The sequence below is a fragment of the Podarcis tiliguerta genome (assembly GCF_965153285.1).
Source record: "Podarcis tiliguerta genome assembly, chromosome: 9".
Taxonomy (NCBI): domain Eukaryota; kingdom Metazoa; phylum Chordata; class Lepidosauria; order Squamata; family Lacertidae; genus Podarcis; species Podarcis tiliguerta.
The window spans coordinates 59,698,253-59,714,116 of record NC_139542.1 but is presented as its reverse complement, the minus strand read 5'-3'; the positions used below and the strand labels follow the sequence as shown (position 1 = coordinate 59,714,116).

Genomic DNA, 15,864 nt, shown 5'->3' with positions numbered 1-15,864 from the left:
TCCATAACTCAGAGTTGTTTAGACTGAAATATTTTACAGAGATAGGCATCTGTTTAATGTACCATGTACTCTTGTGGGTTTTTTTGTTTTGTTTTTTTCTGGTCTTGAGAACTGATTACCTGCAGTACAGTGGTATCTTGGTTCTCAAACTTAATCTGTTCCAGAAGTCTGTTCCAAAACCAAAGTGTTCGAAAACCAAGGCCTGCTTTCCCATAGAAAGTAATGCGAAACGGATTAATCGGTTCCAGACTTTTAAGAACAACCTCTAAAACGGCAATTTGACATGAATTTCACTATCTAAGGAGACCATTGATCCATAAAATGAAAGCAATAAACAATGTACTATACTATAAAATAAATAAGACAGTATTGTAGATGATAAAAATTAAAATAAAATAAAATTCTTACCTGCACTGATGATAGTCATTGTTTAGATGCGGGGCTTTTATCCATTTCCACAGTCACACAATCAATCAGTAGCTGAACTGGGTTTTAAGGTAAAGGTAAAGGTACCCCTGCCCGTACGGGCCAGTCTTGACAGACTCTAGGGTTGTGCGCTCATCTCACTCTAGAGGCCGGGAGCCAGCGCTGTCCGCAGACACTTCCGGGTCACGTGGCCAGCGTGACAAGCTGCATCTGGCGAGCCAGCGCAGCACACAGAACGCCGTTTACCTTCCCGCTGGTAAGCGGTCCCTATTTATCTACTTGCACCCGGGGGTGCTTTCGAACTGCTAGGTTGGCAGGAACTGGGACCGAACAATGGGAGCGCACCCCGCTGCGGGGATTCGAACTGCCGACCTTTCGATCGGCAAGTCCTAGGCGCTGAGGCTTTTACCCACAGCGCCACCTGGGTCCGAACTGGGTTTTACCCAGTCACAAAAACAAATCAACCGGAAAAGCCTCAAAAACATGCAAAATACATAGCAAAAACAAAGTGCCAAACTTAATCCATTCCAGAAGTCCGTTTGACTTCCAAAGTGTTCGAAAATCAAGGTGCAGGTTCTGATTGGTGCAGGTGCCCCTGAAACAATAGCCAAGAGCTGCATCGGACATTCGGCTTCCCCAAAGCGTTTGGAAACTGGAATACTTCCGGGTTTTCAGCGTTTGAGAACCAAGGTACCACTGTACAGTGAGGTGCATACCGTCTGCATTTATGCTGATAAGAGTAGGAGAAAATGCTTGCCTACCGATAGCATCTGAACATTATCTTCCTGAGCTAACTGTTTCTAAGCGTTGGCTTTAAAATTGGGCTGCTTATTTCGGCATAACTAAAATCCCACCGCTAATCAATTTCCCTCCCTAAGTATAATAATGCCCAATAATCAATAAATATACGATAGTACTTGATGGTTGGGAAACCATGCTGCAATTAACTGAAAACACATTTGCTTCTGGCAATACTTTCTGATGGCAAGGTTCAGATGCTACTTCGGAAAACGCACATTACCAATGTGTGTCTTAAAAGGTTTCCATGCCCATGTAAATAAATGGGCTAGTTTGCTCATTTAGTGTTAACATAGACGAGCCTCAGTGAACCCCAGCAAAGCATTTGTTTTGCACCCACTCACATTGCTACTTCCATCCTGCATGACCAGGAGAACTTCTGCGGAATATGCTTTCTGTTTCAATGGCTATTATCTTAATTTTACATGAGAACCAGGAATCCTGGTTTAAAACTACCAATGGCTGCTTCTAAACAAGCCAACCACAAACAATAAGGTATGAAATTTACTTGTTTAGCCACTGCTAGGTGGAAATCAGTATTCTTGTTTGTGTTACATATGAACAAGGCTTAGCGTTATATGCAAAGTAAATTCTACAGAACTTATCCCAGCCACATGGGAAGAAAGGACTGTTATGATGAGGCACCTAATATAGCATTACTTGCAAATCAGTCCTGTGGTTGAGATGAAAATTGGGGCTATCTTTATCTTGGTACTAAAATGCACCTAACCCCTCTGAAATTGCAGTGAAATGCATTTCCTAACATGGGCCATTCATTTGAAATGATCCTTCAGTCTGTGATCCAGGTTTAGGTCTGAGGTTTAATAATATTAGTCACAACCGAGCACCTAATACAAACCAGATGATGTACAGATACGAAAGCAACACTGTCTTGCATATGAGCCTGTTATCTTGTGTTGTGTGATAGGATTACTTTATTTCATAGAATCACATTTGTAACTGAATGGAAACTTTATCAGACTTTTGCATTTCATCATCTGTCCAGAACATTTAGACAAAATAGCTTCTGCTAAAGATGTTCTGTCTGTAACTTTGTCTTCAGGATATATGTGCAGCCCTGTGGTCTTGGATAAAGACGGTGTCAGTGCTGCAGTCATAACTGCGGAGATGTCTGCTTTTCTGGAAACCAAGAAATTGACTTTGTCTCAGCAGTTGAAAAACATTTACAATGAGTGAGTTTACAATGAGCATTTCATAGTATACTTCATATATTTTCTACATGCAAGGTACATGGAGCTCATGGGTAACTTATTTTGCTTTCAAAGGTACGGCTACCATGTTACTAAAGCTTCCTATTTTATCTGTCACGATCAGAAGATTATTAAGGAGCTATTTGAGAAGCTTAGAAATTATGATGGGAAGAACACTTATCCAAAAACCTGCGGGAGATTTGCAGTGTCTGGAGTACGGGATCTAACTACTGGCTATGACAGTAACGAGACTGATAAAAAGGCTGTAAGTAGCTGGAACTTTTTGTTCTTTTATTTCTATGAGACTGTTGCTCCCTGAATGATGTCCTCATCCTAAATTTCTTCATTTGGAAATAAGTCTCATTGATTTTATTCCAGAGGATAGCCAACTAAAAAGGAGTCCTATTACATCTTAAAGACTGAGGGAGGAATTCAACGTTACACTGTTTTGATAAGCGCTTCTGCTTGTCATAGGGAACTATCCCCCTTCTCTTCCCCTCATCTATATTTGTTTGAGGACCAAGGCAGAAATCAGTGGAACACAAGGCTTCAGAAAGTGAACTGGCCGCTGAAAACAGAGCTCAGGAAGCAGGTCAAATCCCATCCCTTAATAAGGATAAAAAAATTTAAAACAGTTTTGAAATACTCTGTTTTGTGTACTGCCTTGTAAGCAATGCTGGGGCTACATGTAGATTCCTAGCAGAATTAGTCAATCCATGCTATTCCTTTGTCAGTGCATATGACTGATGGAAGAATCTTATGAACCCAGTAGAGGTATTGTAAGCTGCCCAGCTGACTTGCTCGTTTGATCTGCATAATTTGCAGATACCTGCAAATTAGAATAGTGTGTGTCGTATTTGGCATCCTAGTGCCCAATCCTATATTCTCGCTCCCCCAAGAAAAATATAGCTCTTGAAATCCCCACTGTCAATTTTTCACAAGGAAGAGTCCAGGAGAGGTTAGTGCTTTATTTCTTTATCCCATGAACCCCACCCTTAGGAAGCTGATGATTAGTCATTACACATTAGCGCATATGAGTCTCATGCAGTCATAGCCAAAATTGTGACAAATTTACCTTTTGTGGTGTTAGGTGCTTCCCACCAGTAAAAGCAGTCAGATGATAACATTTACGTTTACTAATGGATGTGTGGCTACCATGCGAACCAGTGGGACCGAACCCAAAATCAAATACTACTCAGAGCTTTGTGCACCTCCTGGAAACAGGTATTGTTTAGATTTATTTATTTTTCTGTTGCAAACCATTGTTAAATTTGGATTTCTCCTACTGTAGGAGAATAGCTGTTTGAGCAGTTTTCAGAAATCTTTGTTTAGCACAGTTGCGGGTCGGATAAGCTAATATTTAATTGTCATATCCACAAAACCTCAGTCCATTGTATTTCAAATGTGTATTTTAAACCATCTCCCCTTTGCTTTATCCCAGCCGCCACCACAGTTCAGAATGGACTTTACCTATTAGCATATCATGGGAATAAATCTTTTGTTTTTAATGTGAATGAGAATTTGAATAGATTGAAACCCAGGTTTTGTTTTGGGCTCATTTTTAGTGACTTTGAAAAGCTGAAGAAAGAACTGGATGAACTGGTCAGTGCAATTGAAAAATATTTCTTTGAGCCAGAGAAGAATAAGCTGCAGCCCAAGCCAGAGTGAGACAGCTGTCCCTGTTTTCATCTCTACACAAACAATACTTTCTACAGTTAATTGGACAATATGTATAAAGCATTTGTTTCCATGAATTAAGGGTGCACAAACTTGACTGTAATTTCACTACTTTGAGAAGTATTTTTGCATGTTTCATCTGCCATGCATGCTCGTATTTTGAGGGGAAATAAATCTTCCCTTGGCAAATTCTCCTTCAACCAATTTCCTGATGAAATTGCATTTGGTTTTAATAAAATAGTTAGTAGTGCCTGTTGACACAAGGAATGTCTCCTACCATAGCTCACAAATGGAAGTGCAGAAAGCGCTTAGTAATGGATGCCGATTTTATGTTACAAGGCTTTGCATTCAATTGTAAGATTACCACTCATACAGATCTCCTGAGTTTCCTGATCTATGATGCTTGTTTCCGTTAGAACTTTTTAAACTTTTCAGTCATCTCACTCCTGTTGGTGTGTGCATGTTGAAAAGTTGCCTCTTCGCTCTCTTATATTCTCAAACTGGTCAGTGTCTCCTAGTTTTCCAGCTTTGCTCCCCATCCCTTGCATGCCTTATCTCTTTGGTCGCAAGCATGAGAGCAAAATCTGTTTCTCTTTTTTGACTCACAATGCCTAGTTACTGGAAGTACTCCAGAAATAATAATTATAATTATAAAATGTAGAGTCTGCCTTGTCAGAATCAGCTGCAATAAAATCAGCACATCAAAGATGTGGTATAATCCCCAGTGCAGACAAGCCAGTAGCCTAACCTGAAACAGCACGGGCTGTTTATCATATATCTGAATCTTGAACTTGTAACAAAACAACACTAGGTATAGTTCTGCCAATAGCAGAGGCAATGGATTCAGTTCTGCAAGATGCATATTTCCAGTGCTTTTTTTCTGGGGGGGGGGTGCAGGGGTACACATATCCCTAAACATTTTGTGAATTAAGTTTGGCCTCATTGGGGGGCAGTATTTCAATATAAGTAGGAAAATGAGAGTACCCCTAAACATTTTTTTTTAGAAAAAAGCACTGCATATTTATATAATTATGTAGTTAACCAGTGTAAAAATTATAAGAAAATCAGACAATTATTCAGTCAGTTGCCCTATATATTCTGAGACAGAGTTCTTTCAAAAATCATTGGTTCTACAGAATATGATCTCTGTCTGTATTCTGATTACCTGCTCCTCCCCTTTACAGATTGCTTTTGGCTTGTTTGGGTTTTGCTTTGTTATTATCGAGGGAACAACATTAGCTTTATAGCCGCTAGCTATCTAAAGGCAAGAGTCCCGTTTTCCATGACTGATTCCTCCAAATGGAAGCAGAATAAAAAAATTACCTGTCTCAATGATGCATTGCCTAGAGCAGTGGTTATCAAACTTTTTTTTCTGGGTCACAGTTTGAATGGCAATTCTGAATCAGGATTGTCCTTGGTATCACTTTATGCTCTTGCTCTCATATGGAAAAGATATCTATCCATATTCTGCAAATTAAAAACACATTTGATACTATGCTTTACTACACTGAAATGTTTAAATGTTTGATTGTCCTTGAATCTTCCTGCCACACTTGCCACCCACCCCTGCTGCACTCTTTCAAAATCACTGACCTGAAGTTTCGATTACCAAAAAGACAATTTCTTTCTTCATGAATGACTTGAATGACAAATCAGAGATAGGATGTGCATTTTTTCTTGAAATTGTTGACTGATGTGAAGCTCTTGGAATCCTAGCCAATCTGTCACCCACGATTGGTTTTTTAAAAACACAGCATACATTTGCATAACAGTTATGCACTTAATTTATTTGACTACATTCCGGAAGAATTGTGGAGTCTCATTTGATGTCGCCCAGAGTGGATGCTTCTTATGTATTGCAATGTAAAATACTGTTTTGACTCTTTATTAAATGAGTGCTGCAAAGTTTATAAAACGCCTTCCTGTTCTTTTTGCCGTTTGTGGATGTCCTGCTGTTTATTTTCCTCTTGGGCATAAAAGACGTGTATGCGGGTTACACATATACTCAGACAATTTTACTGTCAGCAAGTGCCTTTGTGCAACAATGTGTCTCAACTTTATAATAACTTCTCAGGAAGGGTGTAGCTAGGCAGAAGTGAAAGTTTTAAAATACAGATCTGAAAGTAAGCCCGCGAGAATATGTTGAAAGCAATATAGCAACATTGATCAAAACATCACACAATTGGTCCTATTGCTCGATTTGTTGTTAGACTCTGAAATTGGTTAATATGCAAAGACTTACTGTATTTTTTGCTCTAGAAGACTCACTTTTTCCCTCCTAAAAAGTAAGGGGAAATGTGTGTGTGTCTTATGGAGCGAATGCAGACTGTGCAACTATCCCAGAAGCCAGAACAGCAAGAGAGATTGCTGCTTTCACTGCACAGCGATCCCTCTTGCTGTTCTGGCTTCTGAGATTCAGAATATTTTTTTTCTTATTTTCCTCCTCCAAAAACTAGGTGCGTCTTGTGGTCTGGTGCGTCTTATAGAGCAAAAAATACGGTAACTGATTGGAAAATTGGGATCAAGCAGATTTTTTTTGCTAGCAACCCATTTTGTGGATGAGCAGAAAACGACTTCTTTATGTAGGGTATGATGCTGAAGAAAATGTTACTAGCTTTGCTACATTCATTTAAGTTCGGCTTGTTGCAACTCAGTCTTCCAGTCAAGATAAGTAAAAAGGTCCCACTCAACTGCATTTTAAACAACATTACGAGTGTATTAACAAATATAACTCATTTTTTCACATTTACAGATCTTAGAACATGCAGGATCAACTTAAAGGGGAAAGGTTATTTATTTATTTATTTATTTCATAAAAAAATTATATACCTCTTGATTGTAGAAAAAACATCAAAGCGGTTATATTGTGTGTATCTGCCTACTCGTTGCATTTGATGGAAGTAGGTTTTTGCCTATGAGAACTTATTCCACGACAAACTTGCTAGTCTTTAAGATGCTGCAGGACGCTGTTCTGCTGCAGCTGCTGTGTTGCAACGGTGCTGCATCACTTTGGAGTTGCTGGGGAAATTAGCTGTGTTAGTCTTGTACACCTATCTGCTGGTGTAAATACCTCAATTTACAGTGCCAGTAATGTTAAAGCAGTGGCGTAGCGTGGGTTGTCAGCACCCGGGGCAAGCCAAGTAATTTGCGCTCCCTAACCCGTGGATTTGCACCCCTAACCCCCAGATGTTGCGCCCGGTGCGGCCAGCCCCCCTGCACCCCCCACGCTACCCCACTGTGTTAAAGTCATATGTAGAAAGGGACAGACCAGCCTGATTTGAAACAGCCTGTTACCAAAAAGCAACAGCATGTTCTAGTCCTGGCAAGGTCAGTTCAACCCTTATGTCAGCTTTGTTATCCGATCTCTTCCTTGCTTTAGACTATAAAGTAATACTGCCCTTATATCCTCGCAAAGCACACAACATTCAGGTTCTGCATATAGTCATAGCTTTTACAACACAAAAATAGACCTGGGAAAATAAGCATGTCATTAGAAAAGAATTTTCAAGGCCTGCTGAAGCCAAGGGAAAAGATTCCAATCACTAAATCAGGCGCTCATTAAGGAGTGTGTTTTCTGCAGCAGCAACCAATCAGAAATACCGTATTTTTTGCTCTGTAAGACTCACTTTTTCCCTCCTAAAAAGTAAGGGGAAATGTGTGTGCATCTTATGGGGTGAATGCAGGCTGCGCAGCTATCCCAGAAGCCAGAACAGCAAGAGGGATTGCTGCTTTCACTGCGCAGCGATCCCTCTTGCTGTTCTGGCTTCTGAGATTCAGAATATTTTTTTCTTGTTTTCTTCCTCCACAAACTAGGTGCGTCTTGTGCTCTGGTGCATCTTACAGAGCGAAAAATACGGTAGATGCTTTTGTGGTTAAAATGGTTTCCTTTAACTGTTCCCTGTTCCTTTACAATCTTGTCACTGGTCAAGAGTTTCCTTTTTCATAATTATATCCAGGATAAAATACTAATTATTGTAGATTCATGCAGGAATTGTTCTGATATCTACTTGGTAGAAATATAAAAAGTCCAAATTATTGATGTCTAGTTGTTGATTAAAAAAAAAGTTGTGGATGCAGGTAAGCTGCATAAAACCATGAACCAGAATCCCACAAGTCACCCCATACTGTGTTACAGAAACAGGTTTCTCCCTTCATTGTGTTCCTTGTTGTGTATGGTTGTCTCAAAAGCTGCTAACATGGTTAAGGGTATGAAAGGCCATGTTCAGATTACTTTTGGGGGGATTACTTATTTTGTGCCAATTTTAAACATTCTTTTTTTTCTAGAATCCCTGAAAGATAATTAAACTTGCAGGGTCCAGAATGAGGATGGCATTCCTCTATAGTAAAGGTAAAGGTACCCCTGCCCGTACGGGCCAGTCTTGACAGACTCTAGGGTTGTGCGCCCATCTCACTCAAAGAGGCCGGGGGCCAGCGCTGTCCGAAGACACTTCCGGGTCACGTGGCCAGCGTGACATCGCTGCTCTGGCGAGCCAGAGCCGCACACGGAAACGCCGTTTACCTTCCCGCTAGTAAGTGGTCCCTATTTATCTACTTGCACCCGAGAGTGCTTTCGAACTGCTAGGTTGGCAGGCGCTGGGACCAAACAGCGGGAGCGCACCCCGCCGCGGGGATTCGAACCGCTGACCTTTCGATCGGCAAGCCCTAGGCGCTGAGGCTTTAACCCACAGCGCCACCCGCATCCCTGCATTCCTCTATAGGTCAGTCCTAAAATGCATATAGTCCCATGTTCTTTGCTAGACATGAAAAACGTTAACTGAAATAAAAATATTCAGTTAGAAGAAGGTTCATTCAACCGAATGAAGCAATTTTAACAAATTGTACTTTGGACAACAGATGAGACATGTCAATGCAGACAGCAGGTGGACATAAATGCAAGCACTTTTCATGAGGCTTTTGTGGGGATCAGATGCTCCTGTTTAATTTTATCCTATCAGATTTTCCTGCCTCTCTGTATGATAGATGGGAACAATAGTGGAAATACTGGGTGTGGTACCTTCACAATCCAGAATGTGACACGAGTAATACTTTCCTTTACAAAGGAACTTTACAAAGTTCTGATTTACTGTTAAAGCTGACAGTGGGAGAAGCTTCCATTTTAAGTATGTCCTTTGAATTCAGGGTGAGGGTGTGTGTTGTCATCCTTCTGATTAGAAAAATCTCAATTTTTTTCTCCCCACAATATTGGATTGTAGTCTTAGGTTCTATGGCTTGCAGGGTGATTGTGGAACAGAAGAGAAAAATCCATATGATCAGATAGATTCTAATAAACTGATCAGAAATGTTCTTCTTTGCAAATCACAATTTTATTTTATTTTTTAAAAAGCTTCCCGCTCACTTCTGACTTGGTGAAATGGATTTTTGCTAGTTTGATAAGAGCCAAGTTGCCCCAAATCGAACTCTTAGCTAGCATGCATTGTAGTACCATTCAGTGGTGTCTGGTTTTGTACAAGAAAAGCCTGCTGTACCAGACCATGGCTTGGTTCACAAATACTAAGCGAAACTATGGCTTGGCATGAACAGGAAAGAAAATGATGGGTAGTTCACTCTTTACTCAGTTCTGTGGTTGCTGTAGTACCAGAAGCTAAGCCATGGTTTGGCTTTGCATTATGTCTGAACCTAGCCTTGTGGTTTGTTTTGTGTCAAACAAACTATAGCCCGTAACCAAGGTTTGTTCTCGGCTCGGTGCTTGTGGTTTGTTTGAATAGTGATCTTGTGGGAATTTACAACAAGAATCAGAAGAAAGTAATTGCAAAACTTGAGCAAGGCTGGAAGGCCGCAGGTTTCGCCTCTCTGGATTAGAAACTTAAATAGAAATTTCCGTGCTATAGTTTATTCTGTCAGAGACTGGCCATTTTAAATTGTTGCCCTAAGCAGCAGAGTTCAAGTCTCTTGGTCTTCAAGAAATGGTTCAAGATACATTTTCACAGGATAATTCTTGAACTAGATCCCTTTTTAAAGTATGTTTCTAGCCCTCAAGGAGAAGACAGCTGACATTTTCAAAAAAGTGTTCTCGGTTGAATCTCATATTATTTGGATCCTGTAACGAAAGCTTTTCAGGATTAAACTGGGTTGCATATTACCCCATACTTTCAGCCAGGAGAGAAAAGGGCAGAGAGTCTGAGATTCTGGCTCAGACACACTAAAAGCAGTTGTCACATGTGCAATGGGGCAAAGTCCACGAGTTCACACTTGGGATCCTGGAGTTGCTGTTGCAGCCTCAGTCAAGAGGAAATGTAACATTAAAAACAGCCCGAGACCCTTTGGAAATGTGTCTAAAAGCACCAATAAAGGTTTAGGGGTTGCTAGTTCTACCAGAGTGGCAACATTTGGGAGGTCCAATTTACAGATGCACACAAACAGGACACAAATATTGAAAACTAGTAGCACTGAGCTACTGCTAGAAGGTGGTGATCCATGCAACTTTCACAAATGCTTAGAGTTAAAGAAACGTAGAGTTGGAAGGGGTCACAAGGATCATCTAGTCCAACCCCTTGCAATGCCTGAATCTTCTGCCCAGTGCGGGGCTCCAACCCACGACCCTGAGATGAAGAGGTTGTAATTTTATTTTATTTTACTTGAGCCTTTTGTAGCACATACAAAGGAAGTGAGTGTTGATTTTTCCTGTACTTGTGGCAACAGCTTACAACGAAATCCCAGGCGTGTCTAGAACCAAATCCCACCAAACCTGTGGCAAATCCTGCCTAGACAACAGGACTGGGCCGCAGTCAAGTTAGTACAGGCAGATGTGACCAGGGACTCAGTTATACAGCTGTAAATATTTAAATCATACCTGTCAACTTTGAGATTTGAAAATAAGGGATCAGCAGCCTCGGAAATAAGGGAGCAGCAGCCTCACCTGTCCCAGGGACAGTCTACGGGATATCTAATAATCCGGGATAGCAGCGGGAAGCGGGACTGGAATAAGGGAATTTCCCGCAAAAAAAGGGAAGGTTGACAACTATGATTTAAATGTGTTGCAAAGTGCAATATACAAATGTGACACTAGATGGCGGTGGCGAGCTATACCAAAATCAATGTATTTTTCAAAACGTTTTTTGAGGGGGAAGCATTTTCACAGCGATTTTAAAATATATGGGTAGATTCCACCTAAGTCATCACTCGAGGTGTAAAAAGGGGCGAGGAACCCCCAAAGTTGATGCGTGTTGCCATTCAAATGACTCTCGTGATCAACTATGGGGCTCACTTAACCCCCCCCCCTTATTTTTTTATTCAACGTGGCACCCCTGACTCGAGGGCTTCTCTGTCCTGAACGTGAGGACTGTGCCTTCATCACCCTCAGGAGCCTTTGGGCTGAGGAGGGACGGCGGTGTGGTAAGGGCTCGGCGTGGCGCCCTTTTGCCTCGAGCGCCTAACCCGCCCGCCTTTTGTGGTGGGTTCCGAGGGGGGGCGGGAGCAAGAAAAGGCGGGAAAGAGAGAGGCATGCAGGCAGGCAGAGGCCGCCCTTCACGCGCGCGAGCGCGCCGGCCTGCAGTGCAGCTGTTTCTCGCACATGACCGCCGCAAGACCGGGTGCTGCTGCTGTTGCGCCACCTCCGTGTCTCTCACTGCGTGTGCTTTTCTCTGAGGCGATTATTCTGAGAGGAAAAGCGCGCCAACCCGCTTCGCCTCAACACCCCCACAGCCCCCTGTGGAAACTTCTATTTTTACAGCGCGCGACTCCTTCATGGCCCCTCCGAGGCCGCCCACCCCCTTCACGGCTCGGCCCGGTCCTTCCTCCTCCTCCTCCTCTCTCCCTCGAGAGACGCGGCTGGATAAGGAGCCATTGCCGCCGGTGCATGTGCCGGCTTGTTGCGGCTCTTCCCTCCCCCGCCTCAGCTGCGCCCTCGGGGGAGAGGCGGGCGCGGCGGGGCAGCCCAGAGAGGGCGCTGTGAGGGAGCCGCTCCTCCGTTCGTCGTTTCTCCCTCAAGGGGACGCCGCCGCCGCCTCCCTGCCCGCCTTTGACAGCCCCGGGGGCGGGGGAGCGAGCGACGCCGGTCACGTAGCGAACGAAGCAACAGGAGCCGCTTGCGCCCCGGCCAACTTCCTCGTCGACCGCAGGACATTGCCGTCCCCTCAGGGACGAGGCGGGAGAGTTCCGCCTTCCTCTCTCGGTCTTCATCTTCCTCGCCTCTTCGCGAGCCGCAGACGGCGCACTTCCTTTCAAGGCGCACACTCATCCTGCGCTGCTGCTGCTGCTGCTGATCGGTGAGTGATCTCTCACCGGCCCCCCGCACAACGCCCCTACATACTTTTTCTCCCATTGCAGGTTGATTGGCGCTGCTTCTGGGGCTGGGGGTGGGGAGGAGGGTGCAGCACCCACCTAACCCACCCAGACACCCCACACACCCCGTGGCGATACGGAACAACCACGTGCTGCTGCTGCTGCTTCCACTATGACCGTATGTGGGCAAGAGGCTTCGCCGAGGGACGTGGTCTCTCTGCCCCGAGGAGCTTACAGTCTGGATTTTCACAGGGAACCGTGAAAGGTGGCATGGAAATCAATGGACGCTGTTATGCAATGGAAATACCCCCCCCCCCCGCTGCGTTAGGTGGGGTTCGCCTCACCCTACAGCAGGAGTGCCAGCATAGGCGTAGACAGGATTTTTGTTGGGGGCAGCAGGCTTTTGTTGGGAGGGGGCAGAAGAACCTCAGATTTGTATTGATAAGGAGGGGGCAGCTGCCCCCCACGGTGCCTCCTTGGCTACGCCCATGGGTGCCAATTTGAATAAATATTGGAGGAGACAGGTAAATCCTGCCCTACTTAATTGATCACATGATGCAGCACACACACAAACACCATTTGAATGGCAATGCCCATTAAGGTGTTTTTTTTGGGGGGGGGCTCAAATCTTTTTGGGGGTAAAGGAACCTTGCCCACTAGGAGTTGGATCCTATGCCCTCCAGTAAGCATGCCCTGGGCCTCACTTCAATTGGGACTGAGGAATATAGATCTTACTCAGCTACGGTTTGGCTTTGTGGTCTCGCAACCGCAGCCAGGCTTTGCACAGTTAGAAGGAAGCTTCGGATGCCAAATGGGAACGTTTTAATGACTGGCACTGCTGACACTGACAACTTCCCTTCAATAATTGTTGCATCAATAAATCACAGTAGAAGGATTGTGAAAACTAGGACAGCTCTCGCTCAGTATATAAACAGTTTTAGGTCTACAAAAATGCATTAAAATGTTGGTTTTTTGTGTGCATGTTTGCTTGTTTTTGTCCTGTCTCAACTCGATCGTCATTAATCTGTTGGTATGAGCAATGATGTCTGGTTGGAATCCCACAAATATTTGGTTAAAAGCATGTTTAATATGTTTCCTGATGAACGCACCTTTTGCCACTTACCCTGCTTTTCATCTAGCTCCCAAAGCTTACGACAGTACCAGCACTAAAATTAATGTAATATGCCAGGTGAAAGTGGCATACTGTATTTGGAAGTAAAGTTGAGTTTTGCTTTTTATTTTTTATCATGTGGATATCATGCATATATCAAGATTAAAAAGAAGTGTTTTGTGTGCATTCATTTCCATTTTCTAAGAGACAGAGGCATAGATTTATCTCTCAGTGCATCATCTTGTTGAGATTCAAAGGCAGCTTTGAATGTACTTTGTAGGCTCTAACTTATGCCAATAACAAATTGTAGAACTAAAGGTGCCAACTTTGCTCATAACTCAGCACTGCACTTGTGTGGTTTTCTCTTCTGTTCAGAGATCAAGTGATAGAGGGTCACTCTGCCATTTAGCACTGCAGAGCTTAGGATACAATTTCAGTCTGGGATTTTGCTGTAATGTTGAAATCCCAGAGAGATACAAGTTCACCTGCGTTAGTGATGATGGAAGCATAAACAACCTAGGAATAAGCATGTAATTTGGGAGGCAGTTTCCTTTTTAAATTGCAGGATGATAACCCCTTCTTCACTCCAAAAATAACCAAATATTGTAACCGGCGTCATCTGTACAAGTACAATGAGGGATATAATATTTCCTAGTGGAGAATAATCCAAAATGTACTGGTTGGTTAGCAACTTTTCTCTTTGGAGTTTGCTTGTACTGTATTTAGGGTGTGCGCTTGGAGTATTATGGGTAAAAATAATGTCTCAGGAATGTCACAGCAATAAACTCCAATTGTGCTGCTCAGAGTGAAGCATGCAAAGTAATGTTATACATAGCACAGTACACTCTGGTTTCAAGCTTGATGTTTGTAAAGGGCTTGGAAAGGATTTTTAGCAGTATTAAAATTACAGAGACAGGGCATAAAAGGTTACAAAATGCATCATACCTGAATATTTAAGGGTAGCTGTAGTCATAGAGGGGAAAACTGCTTAGAGTAGTTAGGAAGGTAGGAAGCTATCCTTTACTCAGTCAGACCACTGGTCCATCTAACTCAATATTGGCCACACTGACCAGCAGTGGCTCTCCAGGATTTTAAATGGGTGATGTTCCCAGCCCTCAATTATGTCCTCTTGAGGAGTAATAGACTATAGCCTGCACCATGGCTAGTGCTTTGGGTGGATGGTGAATCAGGCATCTGCAAAACGTCTATAAGCAGAGTGACTCAATTCACAGATAGGTCAAGGTTACTGATCCCAAGATGCCAAGGTTACTAAATCTGTGGAGGCCATTTATCTAAACTCAAGTCCACCTTGTATGTGCATTGTAAGCCCATGTGCAGTGTAGCTCTGGGGTGTGGGAAGCAGTCAGTAAAAATGACAAGTTGGGGGGGGGGGAGGCCATAGCTTTATTGATTACAGCGCAAAAGCTTTGGCAAAGCGAAGGCCTATATCCATGTGATCACCAAGGCAGCCTGTTGGGTGATGAGCTGTGTCTTGACAGCAAAGATTGACCAATTTTGAGATTTCCGCACAGTATGAACCACTTACAGAGAACCTCCCCGGGCCACTGAGGCGAGGGTGCCATGGCTCATCAACCCCCAAACTGGGCTTCAGGACAGAAATCTCTGCTCTCCAAGACTGCTTAAGGGGAATCTCCTTGGTTGAAAAATGGTGACCTTTGCCTGCCCCTCCCTTCTAAGGATTCAGCCCAGTGCCTTTTCCACCATAGGAAAGTTGTGACAATTAAATATTAGATAAAAGCAAAATTACAAAGAATAGCATTAGAGGGTGGGTGGAAAGATCAGCGGGGGACTGTGGTGGAAGTTGGTTGTGTCCTCTTTTTATGTTCCTGGAGTGGACCAGACCCCTAGAGTCTTCTCTTTGGTCTGCCCCAGAAGCCCTACTCCCTGGGAACCCAGCAATGAAGCTGAGTGGTTCCCAGCTTCATCACTGAGAGAGGTGGGGTTTCCCCTCCCCCAAATGGAAAGTCTGGATTCTTAGAACTGTTATAAGCACCTGCACAAAGTGATAATGTCCTAATTTAAGTACAGTAAATACAATTCACTTGCATTTAACTTGTGCACATTCAGCTTTATGTGCATTGCAAAAAAAAATAAAGGGGACAGAAAGTAGGCACGATTCTGTGGAAAATGATTTAGCAATCCCACCTGCCATTGAACTCAGTGTGCTTTGACCAGGGCTTTTTTTCAGCTGAAACTCACCGGAACTCAGTTTAACTATATGTGGTTTTGGGTTTAGGCGTGATCCCCAGAACGTAATTCCTGCATATGTTGTGGGTTTACTGTAATTCTTTCTTAAATGCTAAAGAAGAGCATTCCAAACTTTTCATGTTGATGACACACTTTTTAGACATGCATCATTTTGCAACACAGTAGATAAAT

General features: G+C 43.2%; 2 protein-coding genes and 1 long non-coding RNA gene across 8 annotated transcripts in view; 2 read left to right on the top strand and 1 right to left on the bottom strand.

Moving 5' to 3' along the window:
* The window catches only part of PGM2 (phosphoglucomutase 2), a 30,927-nt gene extending 24,900 nt beyond the window's left edge, over window positions 1-6,027 (top strand). The window contains exons 11-14 of the mRNA XM_083458242.1: window positions 2,288-2,417; window positions 2,511-2,700; window positions 3,526-3,659; window positions 4,001-6,027. Of these exons, the coding sequence (XP_083314368.1) occupies window positions 2,288-2,417; window positions 2,511-2,700; window positions 3,526-3,659; window positions 4,001-4,103 (557 nt within the window). The 3' untranslated portion in view covers window positions 4,104-6,027. The remainder of the gene's footprint in view (window positions 1-2,287; window positions 2,418-2,510; window positions 2,701-3,525; window positions 3,660-4,000) is intronic.
* Window positions 5,278-6,793, bottom strand: LOC310657422. Its single transcript, XR_014501769.1, has 2 exons — window positions 6,611-6,793; window positions 5,278-6,349 (listed from the first exon to the last, which is right to left on the bottom strand). It is a non-coding gene; the product is annotated as an uncharacterized lncRNA (long non-coding RNA).
* Window positions 6,794-11,557: 4,764 nt separating this feature from the next.
* Window positions 11,558-15,864, top strand: part of TBC1D1 (TBC1 domain family member 1) — an 81,416-nt gene continuing 77,109 nt past the window's right edge. For 3 of the 6 annotated variants that reach the window (XM_083458027.1, XM_083458026.1, XM_083458028.1), the window contains exon 1: window positions 11,821-12,337. The gene's annotated coding sequence lies outside the window, so the exon portion shown is untranslated. Of the gene's footprint in view, window positions 12,338-15,864 lie in introns of all 6 variants that reach the window. The other 3 variants (XM_083458029.1, XM_083458025.1, XM_083458030.1) reach the window with 3 other exon arrangements.